Below are 14,750 nucleotides of genomic sequence, written 5' to 3' on the forward strand. Positions count from 1 at the left end.
CCCTCATACTATCCAAAACAAGCAGTGCTTTTTTCCGGTGAAAAAATCCTCCCGGCCGCTTCCTGTAGCACTCCGTTAACCATTCCTTCATCACGCCTTCCATCATCCACCCTTTGCTGTTAACTTTGACCACTATGCCTTTCGGGAATTGCTCTTTAGGCATAGTAATGCGCTTAAAAACCACCAGTGGTGGAAGTTTTTGCCCCGATGCAGTGCATGCCAGAACGCAGGTGAAATGCGTCCTCTCATGGCCCGTTGTTTTCAGCTGCACGGATGATGCGCCCGTCTTGTTAACGGTCCTGGTCAGAGGCAGATCAAACGTCAAAGGGACCTCGTCCATATTTATGATCTCATCTGGTCTGATGGAGTGTTCTTGTTCATGATTTTCAACGAATTTATGGACGTTTTTTATTTTTTCCTGATAGTCAGGGGGAGTTGCTGACAGAGAGTGGTCCGTGTTCTGATGGACAGGTTTTTACGCTTCATAAATCTGAAACACCATGACGGCCCCGCTTTGAAATCTTTCATTTCCATTTCGTGGGCAATGGTTTTGGCTTTAAGTCGGACCTGTACAGTGGATACACCTCGGCCACCTGCTCTCTGCGTGTTCACCCAGTCCTCCAGGACATTTTCTAGTTCAGGCCACCTGCTTTTATGTCCTCTGAAAGCTTTCCTGGACTTTGGGCATTGCATGAGCTCATCCCGCTGCATCCTCCAACGTCTCACCATGGACTCATTGACGCTAAGCTTCTGAGCAACAGCGCGGTTACCTTCCTGTATAGCGAGATCAACGGCCTTCAACTTAAAACTTGCATCATACGAAGTTCTTCGTGTGGGTTCCATGATGAAGGGGGGTGAGGATTTGAAAAGATAGGGTTTGAGAGGATTTGAAAATATTTAATTTGTCGTCCTTCTATCTGCTTCTACTTAGTTTTATCTGCTAAAGAAGTAGTGTATTCTTCTTTGCATTTATTTTGTCTTAGTTTTGATTCTACCGGTAATTCCGGTTAGCGCGCCCCCTAGCGCCTTTGTTTAAGCCGCATGGTTCAAAACCTATGAAAAAAGTAGCGGCTTATAGTCCGGAAAATACGGTAGTTACTATTTTTCAGTAACTAGCACAACACTGGTCAGAGCCTGATGAGCTGAGCTCTACCCACAGCTCAACTCAATTAGCCAAACCATGGCTAGATTTGACTTTTGCTTGGCAGCGGTTCATTTACCACATCCTTTTATATCGTGGGAATATTGATCCAGAAGGCTTTGGCAATAAAAAAAAGGCACAATTTTCCATTCGTCTGTCGCACGCAGGAACGAGGCCATTCTGAGGTGATATTTTAATAACTGTCAGTGTGATCATTTTTCAAGAATTGTTACATTTGGACACATCACATGAGAAACGACTTAAGTACACGGTAACTAAGGAATCCCAGCTGTTGCTGAAGAGCTGGATGAACACAGTTGTCTAAAATATCAGTCCATGTAGGATTACATAAAAAAAAAAATACACAGAGAGACAAAAGCACCAACGGGATGTGAACGGGATCAATAAAGAATGAAAGTGTCTCACCTGCTACATTCGATGAGGGTGACTCTGAGTCTGCCTTCCACCAGTCTGCTGTCCTGGACCAGCAGGTCCAGATCACAGGCCGAGCCCAGCGGCGGCTGCACTTGGAACGGAAAGAAGGGCTTGTATCTGCAGGAAGACAGGAAGAAAAACATCCAGAGGTCATTTCTTCTCTGAGTGCCCTGAACCGGTGATTTTGCCAGGCTGGCATCATTTGTGGTGAATGTTAGAACTACAGAAAACACTGGTCAGAAGGAAACATTCGCCGTCACATCGCTTCTCTCTCTTGATGTGGTGTCAGGAAGATACGGTGGCTGAGACCTGCCATTGCTGCAAATAAAATAAACGCTTTGCAAATAAAAAAAACGCTGCAAATAAAAACAAACGCCGCTGCAAATAAAAACAAACGCCGCTGCAAATAAAAGAAATGCTGCAAATAAAAACAAACGCTGCTGCAAATAAAAACAAACGCCGCTGCAAATAAAAGAAACGCTGCAAATAAAATAAAAAAACGCAAATAAAAAAGCCACAACGGAAGTGAATTACCGGGGACTATTTTTGCTGATGCACCTGTGTTTTTTACGTGAGAGGAGAAGAAGACGAAGAGGACGTAAGTGAAAAGGAAGAAATAAGAAGAGCGAGGAATAAGAAGAACAACGAACGAAAAAATTAGTGAAAAGGTTAGTGTTCAACGTCGCTACGTGTAATTTTTAATGTGCAACACCGGTGCATCGGCAAAAATATTCCCCGGTAATTCACTTCTGTTGTAGCTTTTTTATTTGCGTCGTTTTTTTTATTTTATTTGCAGCTGCGTTTCTTTTATTTGCAGCGGCGTTTGTTTCTGTTTGCAGCGTTACTTTTATTTTCAGCAATGGCGGGTCTCGGCCACCGTAGGAAGAGCTGCGGGTCTCACGCCCAAGATCTTTAGTTCCTACTACTGTTCGACTTGAAGATGCCGCTCTTCTACATACTTAACTTTGTTCAGACAGATTATGAGTATGACTTATGAACATCTGTCAGGAGGACGAGCATTCTGATGGGATATGGCCACATGTCGTCATCATTCAGAGTTTTCTGATCATTCAATTTTCCACTTCAGGAAAACTCTCATAGTAATAGTCTGTATTTCCTGTGCAGATCCTTCTCTTTTACTCTGAACTCCATAAAAAGGGTTCAAGATATTTCATGCTCGTCTTCATCAGCATGATTTCATTTGTTAAAGTACATCCTTTCATACAATTTAGTTATTTTTGTTTTGTTTTCTTGCGTTCTGCACTTTTGCTTTTGTTAACTGAACATAATTTTAATTCTGCGTGCGTGCGTAAGTAATCTGTTTGTCTGTTTATGGGACATTGTGAACCTGAAATCATTGAACTGAATCATTGGTGCATTGTAATGTGTGGCCATGGAACCACATCAGTGTATTACTGTTACCAGAGACAGTATTTCATCTGAAAACCTTTGAATGGTTGTTATCTTCCATCAGTGTGACTGATTATCCAGGTGAAGTGTTGATGTTTTTATACTGATTTGAAGGGTCGTGTAAAGCATCTTGTTTCGGGGCAGGTCAGGTGATTTCACTGATAGGTGTAAGCAGATTTGTTTTGCAGAGAGCAGGCGTTCAGCTCGCTAAACGCAACAAAAACGCAGATACAAGAACCTGGGAGGAGCGAGCGGTGGGGACACTGATAAAACCACAAACGTCTCAAAAACCCAGAGCCAAGGCACAAGTCTATTAAAACCTTAAAGCCCTTTCAAATATAGAGGTGTTTGAATAATACCAAATAATCCGCTGTCTGTTCAGATGAACAAGAGCAGATGGAAGAAAGCTATTTTGAGGCCACAGACCTCCGTCCTGAGGGGAAGCTGGAACTCTCCATGTGGACGTGATTGGTTTTTGAGAGTGGAGATGGTTGTTTTCTGCAGGCGTGTGATACAGAGACTCTGAGTTCAGCTGGGATCAGCTTCCCTGAACATTTCACCATCTGCTTCAGTCTCTTCCCGTAATTCAGAGATATGACAACAAACTAGGGGTGTAACGATACACTAATCTCACAATACGGTACGATACACAATATTGAGGTCACGATAACGATACGATATTATAGCAGTATTTTTTAAACAACCTTGAATGAGGAACATATGACTGGAAAAAATGGTCTTTTATTTGAAAGACACAAAATACAAAACAATGCTGTGCGTTTGCCCTATTGTTACAGTTTGTAATGCTTTATAACTGTTTAAGTTTTAAAGAGAAAGCCAGGCCAACCATTTTCCACAAACTGAACTAAAAGTAAATGTCAGGTTTGCATTATGCATCTTCAGTTTCATACAAGTACAAATATTTTGGCACAAACTGAATAGTTTCTCTCATGTATGATTTGACTTTTTTCTTTTCCAGAAATTTAACAACTAAAATTAAATAAATAAATAAATAAAAGTAAATAAATACATACAATTTTACATCATAAAAAAGATTGATTCATGCTCACCTTATAAGTGTAAGAGGAGATTTATTTTTGTTAAGAAGGTTATTTTGGTAATTCAGGGTTCATTATTTTATAAATCTATTCTTTATATTCTGATGTAAATCAGGGACTATAATGACACTAGTCAGTTTATCTGTAGTGATTAGTCTGTTTTAGATTGGGCGGAGTGATACGCCACAGTACGGCACTAGGTGCTGTGTTGATGTTCTAAAATCCTACACTGTTGAGGGACATTAAAGTACACTGGAACTCAGCAGAAGTTTCCCCGTGTTTATCCTACTCACCACCCCAAAAAGGTTTAATTTAATAAGGTAAAGCTTAACTCTACACCAGCCTTACATCAGTAAAAGTTCAGAGCTCAAAACCCTGCAAGAGTCCCGTGATCGGGACCAAAACGGTACTAGTTTCTTCTGAGCGGAGGAAGATTTTGGTCCACGGGTCGAGCTGCGGTCGGATGCGTGTTACTAGTAAACACAATAGATTCATATTAATAACCCAATATCGCAATACAGTTTGTCACCTCCACGACACGTATCGTGACGTTTTTGTATCGCGAAATTTTGTGGCACGATATATTATTACACCCCTACAACAAACTGACCCAGTAAAAAGACAAGGTCGTGATGGAGTTCTCAGTGGGAAAGGAGCAGTGTTTCTTTGAACAAAACAAATGCTGATGGCTCTTTGTTACCCACACAGCTTTAGAGTTCCTGTCCAGGAAAGGTTAGGAATCTATAGTTGTTCCTAAGTACGTGCATGATTGCACCCCCCTCATGGTCGTGGCGTCAGGTGTAGTAGGACTTCTCCTGAAATCTACAATTGTGTCTTTGCTTTCTGATCAATTAAACCCTCAAACACACATCCATGGCTGGTTTCATCACCAGGAAATAAACACATAAATGACATCTACTATAAAATGGTTCCATTTTCACACAAGCTTCGACAAAAGAAAGAGATACAGAACAAATCTTAATGGCGAACAAGTCGACGGGACAACTCAGAATCTCTAGGTCTAGTAACCCAACAGTCCAGAATCCAGACAGCAAAGTTCATGATAACGTTCAGGTGTTCTGAACCCCTTTGGATTTAAACATGGGCTTCAATTGTGCTAAAAGCTGGAGTTAAATAAATTAATGAGTCCAGCATGACACAGATCTGGGTGTTAAGCAGCGAGTTAAAAAGAGCCTCAGCATTCTTCCAAACGGTGGAAGCACATAAAGACTAATAAAAACGTCCGAAACGCTCAACTCAACACGTTTGCATGGAAATCTAGTAAACGTCTGCATATGCTGGGTGGTGCGTGGCTCTTATCTGGAGGCAACAAACCATCATCTACTATCATTTAATTCAACTCATTTTGCTTTCGGGATCAAGTGAGACTTTTGAATTAAATTAAAATGTCTTAACCTGGGGGAACTCCGTCACACGGTCATTTTGAGTACTTTGAAGCACTGACTCAGTTCTTGGATAACCTTCCTAAAATCACACATACTCAGTGCACGGACGGACGCACAGCCCTGCTGAGCCAGGATTATGAAGTGCAGCATTATTGGGGTGCAGGAGAAGTGGAGGGGCAGGATAGTGCTGCTTTTAAGCTGCGCTGCCACTTCAAGTAACCATGAAATGACACTTGTGTTGTTTTGTTCTGGGCAATATGACCTCAAATCAATATCCTGATAAATTGATAAATTGGGCAGGTTACCTTGATAACGATAGATGTACGATAACCCTTCGCCAGCAACAAATGTCTCTTTTCAGATTGGTTGATTGGTAGGTAACTCCAGACAGCTACTCTGAGTTGAGAGATCAGACACAGTAGCATTTGGGTAGTGGGCTGTTGGACTTAGGCCCTGTCCCAACCCCCCCAGTACCCCTACTTTTCAGCCCTACCCCTAAATTTTGCGTGTTCCCGTGAGGGTAGTGGTGTCCCAATTCCTCTTTTCATCTAGGGGGAGTTTGCTTATTTAGGGGTAGTGGATATGAATCTGTGACGTATGTGCAAACGTAACTACGCAGTCGCTTACGTACCCGAACGTAAACCACGCAGTGACGTAGCAAGCAAAATTTAGGGGTAGTGCTGAAAAGTAGGGGTAGTGGGTGTATTGGGACAGGGCCCTGGGAAGATTACAAGGGCCCTAAAATTTGTGGCTTGAATTTTAGGGGTAGTGGTAGTGAGTGAGGGCTAGTGGTAGAAAGTAGGGGGTGTATTGGGATGGCCCTTAGTGTGCACTGGAGTTCATTTTTCAGCATAAGAAATCAGCCTGTGCGATGGTGGTGATACACGCTCACGCAAGTTTAGAGTTGCTCTGTTTGTTGCAGTACTCTCATTCACACACCTTTGCAAATGGGTATTAAATGTTTAACAGGCAATGAAGATCCTTTTATATGGTATTTAAACAAGTATCCCACTGCCACCCACCTCCCTCCCATAGCACATGATGCTGGCCCGTCAAAAGAGTGAACAGCAAATCCTTGGGGAGGGGGGCTGGGAGGGAGCGGATCCAAAGAGAAATGGAAGAAAATGTTATAACTTTTTTAGCCGGTGGGACTTTGAACAAAGATTTATTCGGGGTATTTGGGGGTCAACTAAGCATTTTTAAACACAATCAGCCAATAAAAATTGACATGGCTGCACAGACCAAGGAAGGGGCGGAGCTCGTGTTTTAAATCCTTGTCAGGATTCACTAAAGTCACCGTTCAAGTCGACAATCAAGTCTGACGGTGCTTTCACACCTGTGGCCCGTTTGTTTTGTTCCGATTCAGGGGCTAAATCGATACAGTTGTTCCGTCTCTCGTTCGTGGGCTTTGTGTTCACAAGGCAACTGTCTGTACCAGTTCAAAGCTGTAAACAAATGCCATGCGCAAACCAGCTGCTCTCTGATTGGTCAAATGAACGCGGAAGGAGTTTCCTCTTCCGCACCCCGGGAAAAACAACAAGCCCCTTTTCACAGAAAGGGGCTTGTTGTTCCTTTCGCAAAGCGCAGACCGCAGCCGTCGGCTTTAGGCTGAATTATGGTTCCGCGTTAAATCGACGCAGAGCCTACGGCGTAGGCTCTGCGTCGATTTAACGCGGAACCATAATTCAGGCTTTACCCATTCATTTATGTGCGCTCGGCTCAGAGCGGAGCTCAGTGGCGGGCGAGAGGCCGTCTGCCGCAGGGTTTGCGCTGCGCAAACCCTGCCCGAATAGAACATTGTTTAATTTCCCGGTGCCGCGCTGGGACGACATCTCGGCACGTCCAATAAGAGAGAAGGGGGTGGAGGCTGCGCCAACTCTTCTCCTTGCACATAAACAATGAATGGAGTTGTGTCGGTTGCTGTGTCGATTATTTTCTCACTACAAATAAAAAAAATTAACCGCTCCAGGTCTCGAATGGAATAAGGCTGGCAGGGTGGAGAGGCTGAGGGACCACACCTGTGTCCCATCAGCCTGAGTGGCTGCACCTGCTCCACCCTGCCACATACCCCCAACGCCAAACTCGCGCCGGAGTCCGTCAGGCCGAGTCAGTCAGGCCGAGTCTACTCCCCCCCCCCGCCCCCCTCGGAGCGGGAGAGGAAGCCCGGAACCGCCGTCTGCGCCCCCGGGCCTTCCCCGGCCCGGACCCGTCGGGAGGCCGCCCTCAGCGTCCGGCCGACCAGCGGGAACGGTCGGGGGGCGACAGGCCGACCGCCGAGGAAGCCGCTCTCGGGGCCGGGCCCATGGTGGCCTCGGGCGGCCAGGTCCGCCATGGCCTGGGCGAGCGCGTCCAGGGCCCGCTCCGTGCCTCCCTTGTCCATCCCATCGTGCCCCACGTTCGGCACCAGTGTAGCAGTGTGAGTGCCACGGGGGCCCGACCGACAGGATAGAGAGGACACGGAGCTTAGTGCAGAACCCTTCTTTATTACCAGAACACAAGCACCTCACACCAGCAGCACCTCACGATCAGCAGCTCCAGTCTGAACTACAGTCTAAGCAGCAGCTTCTCCTCTTATAAGGCTGGCAGGGTGGAGAGGCTGACGGGCCACACCTGTGTCCCGTCAGCCTGAGTAGCGAGCCCTCTACAATTCAAATGCAGGAACCAGGAACTAAACAATTCTCCAGGAGGGAAGTGTCCCATGTCCCTGGCAGAAGGTTTGAACTGACCAGTAACTTAGCAGCGTGAAACATTTCTGAATGATCAAGTCCGTCCAGTATTTTATCTCCACTTTTCTGTCTCAGTTATCTCAGATTCAAGCGACAACAAACATCAGGAGCATCTTTTAACTTGGATATTTGTCACCTTGGCACGTCATTTCAAAAGCAGTGCAGTTCCCTCCGCCACCTGTTCCTCTGTTTTAAGGGGTCTTCCGGAAAAAGTTGACATCGTCAACATTTCCTGGAGCCTGCAGAGAACATGTTGGACTTCCAATGTCGTCGGCAGAGACAAGTCTCTCACATGCAAGAGGCATGACTCAGGGCAATGTTTTATGTACATCATAGTTTGTCTTGGAAATGCCTCTATTATCTTCAGACAAAGGTGAGGGAATCTTCTCCTGGTCTTAGTGTTCTCTTCCTGAGGCGTGCAGGTAGCGCCCCATGTTGCCTGCTCCTCTTGTTCGCTATGCGATGGCAGCGGACGCCCTTGTGAGCAGGCCTGCTTACAGTCAATCATCGTCTTGGTCCCTGCGACCCACGAGCCCGGGCCAGTCCCCTCCAGCAGTGCTGAGCCCAGCCCCTTCTGAGCATCAACCTCAGACTTGAGCCCGCAGCTCTGGGAGGAGCCAGCACCCTAAAAACTCCAACTGCTGCCTGGAGGTCTCAGCCCTTCCTGCTATCTGGCACCAGCGCAGAGAAAGACACTATTGACAAAAACCTCACATGACACCCAGACTGGTGTTTGAGAGAGAGAGAGAGAGAGAGAGAGAGAGAGAGAGAGAGAGAGAGAGAGAGAGAGACTGACAGAGAGAGAGAGACACAGACAGAGAGAGAGGAAAAAAAAGTCAGAGGGGTTGGGGGGGTCACTTGAATAACATCTCTACACTCAATAGATGTACACATCAAAAAGACACTTGCCCATAAGGCTCTTTGGAGGGGGTGGGGGGGGGGGGGGGGGGGGAATGCACTGCTAAATGCGGTTACTGGTATAGACACGTGGTGCCCTGACACCCCCCTCCCTAACCGCACTAGTCACACACTTATCACCAGTGAGGTCTTCCTCCACCCATGTTTCCTGCATTCAGCCTGGGTGGAGGGGGGGGGGGGAGCCTGGGTTTGGGGCTGCTGTTGGGATTGTCCGGGTGGCTCCTTGTTGGGGGGTTTTCACGCTCTGTACCGTCTCTGCTCCCCCCCCCCGCTGCCGTGACAGCTGGGAACGGCGTTGGCTGTGGGTTCCTACTTTCATCGGGGCGGGTGTCGGCCCGCCGGTGTCGGCTGTCAGGCCAGCCCCGTCTCTCCGGGGGGGCTGGCCTCTCACCCGGTGGGGGTTGTGGACCTGGAGGGTTGAACCTCGTGATCGGCCTGGTGCTCGGCTGGTCCTGGTCCATGGGTTTCCTGGCTGCCTCCTCCCCTGGTCATGGGGGCTCCGCCCAGGGATTCCCTCTGTAGCCTGCTGGGAGGGGGCGGGGCTTGCTGGCGGTGGGGTTTCCTCCTGTCCCTCTTCTGGTCCTGGGTTTGGGTTTCTTCTTTGTCAGGTTCTGCTCTCTCGGGTGGCGTAGTTGTGCTCTCCCTCCTCCACTATAGTTGCAGTTCAGGTAAAACCTTGTTTTTACCTTGCACATTGAACAAAACCCACGATCTGAATCCAAACCCGACGCGTCTCGCCCGTGTCAGTTTCCTTATTGTCAGTTATTACTTTTGTTCACAATCACTTGACACACATTCCTTAAATCAGACAAATATCCTGGTTTTAATGGTTTAGCATATTTACGGCAAAAATTGTCAGTGTTATATGATATGATTGAGTGATTATGATAATTGATTGCATTGATTAGATGTTCATTTCCCAGCCCACTCTCTGCACATCAGCTTCCTTCCAGATTCAAACGTACATCCAATGACGATCATCCCTGGATGCTTAGTTCTTTTAAACATCAACAGATATCGTTTTCTGTTTCTGTTTTCTTTAGATACCAGGGGAGCTGATGGCCTCTTTATGAGGCTGGTTTTATTTTATCGTATTTAAGCTGGTATGCAGGGTCCACTTCCATAAAATAGAATAAGTTACATTTAATCATTTGCTACACTGATAACAAAATAAGGCCTATGTTTAATTTCTGTGGATGAACTGCAACTTTTTGCACTTCAAGCAACAGCCTTGTTTTTGTAACATGTAGCAGCTGGTTGATATATCTGGTCTGGCGTTCACTGAGCTGCTTGGTGTTGGTATTTAATCTAAGTGGAATTTCTCTTTAAATCCATAAGTCTGAGCCATTTTTTGTTTCATGCACTTTCCCATACCCAGGAGTATTTGGACGATGGCCACACCGTGCAAAGGAACCCCTACGCCAGGGGTCGGCAAGTAAGTTTGGCCTCAGGCCAAATTTTTTCGGAGCAACTGAATGGTGGGCCAGAACATTACATCAATCAGGCGAAACATGTTTTTTTTCTACTAAACAACACTTTTTTTCCCTTTATCTATAGGCTACTAGTATTATTATACTATTATATCTTGTACAAAAAAGTAGTTTAAGAAAGTCATTAGTTTAAATAAAGTAACTTGAATTTGCTACAGACTGTTATTAGTGTGTTATTACTGCTTTAGCGCTACTCTGTGGCTCCGTTATGAAACCGCTTATAAGTAACTTGGTGATAATAATATTATTTTCTGCCAAGCTACTAACAAATGCAGTCCTTCTTTAAAATACACACGATGCACACGGAGCAGCAGCTCTCTGTGTCTCCTGAAGCGAGTGAGAGGATATGCAAATGAGGAGGATTTTCCTGGTATTTTTACACATATGATGGACGTTTTACCATTTAAAAGACCAACAGCAAAACTCAAGGTAAGTTATCAGTTGTATTTTTCACAGTTTAAACCACAACAAATCACTTTAAAGCAAACAAGTACGTCTTACCATTTCAACAGCTTCAGGAGTTTTGTCGGGAGTCTGTGCCTACGTTACTCTTGAATATTTGTGTGCACCTCTAATTAAGGCCCCCCTATGCTACAGGTGACAGGGAACTATACAGAATTGTGTGCGTACGGAATCATGAAGATTCTACTTTTATTTTATTTTATCTTTTCTAAATAAAGGCTTCGAATTCTCTATGAAATTGTCGTTTTTGTGATAGTAAATAATGAAAAAAAAAATATATATATATATATATATATTTATCAGATTTTCAATTGTCATCTGGCGGGGCAGATATTATTGGAGACGGGCCAATTTTGGCCCGCGGGCCGCCAGTTGCCGACCACTGCCCTACGCCAAGGCTGAGCAGGGCCATGTGGGTAGTTTGTGTTATTGAAAATGTTTTACAAGAGTATTTATTACATTATTCTTCACGGGTAAGATAAAAGTGATTGGTTGAAAACTAATTGATCATCTGGTAGATTTTCAAATCAGGTGGACAAAACAGTAACTCTCCAATACGGCTCTGTACGCCTGAACATGATCGTGTCCCGAGCTCCAAGGATGCTGCTTCGCTGCAGGTTCCCTTACAGGACTGTCTCAGAAAATTAGAATATTGTGATAAAGTTCTTTATTTTCTGTAATGCAATTAAAAAAAACTAAAATGTCATACATTCTGGATTCATTAAAATCAACTGAAATATTGCAAGCCTTTTATTTTAATATTGCTGATTATGGTTTACAGTTTAAGATTAATATTCCCAGAATATTCTAATTTTTTGAGATAGGATATTTGCAGGGTAGCAGGATGCTACCCTGCTTCAGCACACCGTGATACAAGTACCTGTGTCATCATCAGAGTTGTGTAGACCTTGGTGACAAGCTAATGAGGACTATTAATTAGAATCAGGTGTGTTGGTGCAGGGAAACATCTAAAACATGCAGGACAGGGGCCCACGAGGTCCAGGGCTCAGAGTTTTTTCCTCAGTGTTCCCAGACAGTACTTCATAGTTCAGTGATATTTTGTTGGAGACAGTGCAATAGAAATTGATGTTATACATTTGATATTTTCTTAAATTTTCTTTCATTTACACAGGAAGATTATTTTTTGTTTAAAATTGTTATTCTTCTCATTTTATATATTTTTATTGAATATTTCTGTTGAAAATAAAACCTGTCTTCCAATTCATTGCATTTTTCATTGCATTTTTAGCCTAGTTATTTTTGTGATAGAAGTATTGGATCGGTACTCGGTATCGGCGAGTACACAAATTAAAATACTCGTACTCGTACTCTGTGTGAAAAAAAATGGTATTGGGACATCCCTAGTATTTATAGGTGCTTTTAAATTGTAATAACGTGCTACACATTTTCATTTCTGTATCTCAGCTGTTCCAAAGATTAACTCCTGTCCCTGAGATCATCGTTGTTTAACGTTGGTTCTTTGTTTTCCTGAACATAAATGTTCCTCTTAGTTCATATTGACTAATTGTGCTTTGGAAGAGCTTCTGAATACTGTCAGGAAGTGTTTTATTGTTGATTTTGAACATAAATTGTGCTTAAATTAAGAGATTTCGTGGACCTTTAAACAGCGCATTTGAATTTACAAATAATCTATTTCTTGGTTCTCAATAATTTTGTTTATAACTCTAATGGCTCTTTTTTGTAAGATAAAAAATGGGGTCTGTGATTGTTTTGTATGTATTTCCCCAGATTTCCACACAATAATTGATGAATGGGACAATGAAGCAACTGTATAACATATTCAGGGAGTCATGAGGGAGGATGTCCTTGGTTCTGTGCAATATTCCCATTGATTTAGAAACCTTTGCCTTTAAATGATCAACATGTGGCTTCCGGCACAATTTATGGTCAATAACAACACCCAAAAATGTATGATCATAAACTCTTTCTACTTCAGGACTTGGGTTCTGGCTGATCTGCAAAGAAAAAAAAGAAGCCAATGCTAGCAGTTTCCCTCAGAACGGACCTCTGGGTAAACACCTTTGGGTCAGATTTTTGCAAAACCAAGTGTCCAATAGACTCAGTAATGAAAACAAAGAATCGCTACAGTGAACTTAACAAATACAATAAGTGTACACATCTGAATTTCTGTCAGTCATTTCATAATTTGACATATATTCAACATTGTTTATTTCTTTGATTTTGGCCCCTATGTGGATATAAACCTTCAGTAGTTAACACTGCTGATCTGCGGTAGAAAGAAAGCAGGAACCATTTTACAGACACTTTCATCCGAAATTCTGTTTTTTTATGTGTTCATACTAACTAGAGATGGACCAATGCTAATTATTTCAATAGTTGGCCATTGATTAACTGCTTCGTTGAATGCAAGATGGCGCCGCCTACGGCCGCCACGGTTTTTCGCTCTGTTTTTCTTCTACTTTTTGTTTATTTTTCCTGTTTTCTGCTGCCCCTCACGGGTCACCTTCAGCAGAGAAGAACTATTTAATATTAGGAAGTCTTCTCCCGGCACATCTTGCTCAATTTTCTCCGATCCGGACAGCTTTAAAGAGATTCTGGTCGGAGCAGCAGCCGCTGTTTACCGGCTTTACAGGAGACGCAAGCGGGGGGAAGCGCGCCGGAGCCCTCGTGCGGCTGAGAGAGAGAGGATTCCGAACCGCGCTCCCCTCCATTTACCTGGGAAACGTCCGATCCCTTACTAACAAAATAGATGAACTTCTTATGCTCATCACAAGGAACCGGGATTTTAACAGATCTGCCGCCTTTTGCTTTACTGAAACCTGGCTCAGTGAACTGATCCCGGACAGCGCTGTATGGCTGCCGGGATTCCAGCTCATCCGCGCGGATCGCTGCAAGGAATCATCAGGGAAACGAAAAGGCGGCGGGATTTGCCTCTATATAAACGAAGGTTGGTGTACAGATGCCACAGTGCTAAAAGTTTCTTGCAGTCCTCACTTAGAGACACTTTTTGTGAACTGTAAACCCTTTTATTCACCTCGAATCTCTGCAGACCCCTCACACCCGGGACACCGCCTGTTCCAACTCCTCCCCTCTGGACGGCGCTACAGAGCACTGTACGCCAAAACCTCCAGACACAAGGACAGTTTCTTCCCGCAAGCGGTTGCTCTGATGAACTCCCACAAATAATAGGTCTCAGAGTAACCAAACACGTGCAATAAAAATCATCCAGCACCCTCTTTAATAATCATGTCTGCCTCACTCTGCTGCACCTCTCACTTTTGTACTTCCTTTGTATAATTTTTTGTATTTTTTGTATAATTTGTCTGTTAAAATTGTATATAGGTTATACTTATACTTATTCTTATTTTTATTCAGAACTGTCCTTCTCACTACCTCAAACTGCTGCACCTTAAAATGTTTATACTGTAGATAGAAATACCACATAGAAATACCACATTTGTTTATTGTTTATTTGTTTATTGTTTATTTTTACTACCAAAGAGCGAAATAACCGGAGTCAAATTCCTTGTTGGACAATGTTCGAACCTGGCCAATAAAGCTGATTCTGATTCTGATTCTTTACCTCTAATGTTATCATTGTATCTCTCCAGAGACTGAAAAAGAGATATGGATGGTCACAGAAGTTTGATCAAATGAGACTAAGTGTGCTGAAGACATTTGCAGCTACTGTATTTCATAATGTGTTATACTTTGTTTTAAAA

At 43.9% G+C, this 14,750-nt stretch overlaps 1 protein-coding gene across 1 annotated transcript in view; it reads right to left on the minus strand.

Annotated features, from left to right (window-relative positions):
• The window catches only part of pdzd8 (PDZ domain containing 8), a 103,032-nt gene that overhangs the window by 82,396 nt on the left and 5,886 nt on the right, over positions 1-14,750 (minus strand). The window contains exon 3 of the mRNA XM_061746183.1: positions 1,568-1,693. Within this exon, the coding sequence (XP_061602167.1) occupies positions 1,568-1,693 (126 nt within the window). The remainder of the gene's footprint in view (positions 1-1,567; positions 1,694-14,750) is intronic.

The sequence above is a fragment of the Cololabis saira genome, chromosome 17, assembly GCF_033807715.1.
Source record: "Cololabis saira isolate AMF1-May2022 chromosome 17, fColSai1.1, whole genome shotgun sequence".
Taxonomy (NCBI): Eukaryota; Metazoa; Chordata; class Actinopteri; order Beloniformes; family Belonidae; genus Cololabis; species Cololabis saira.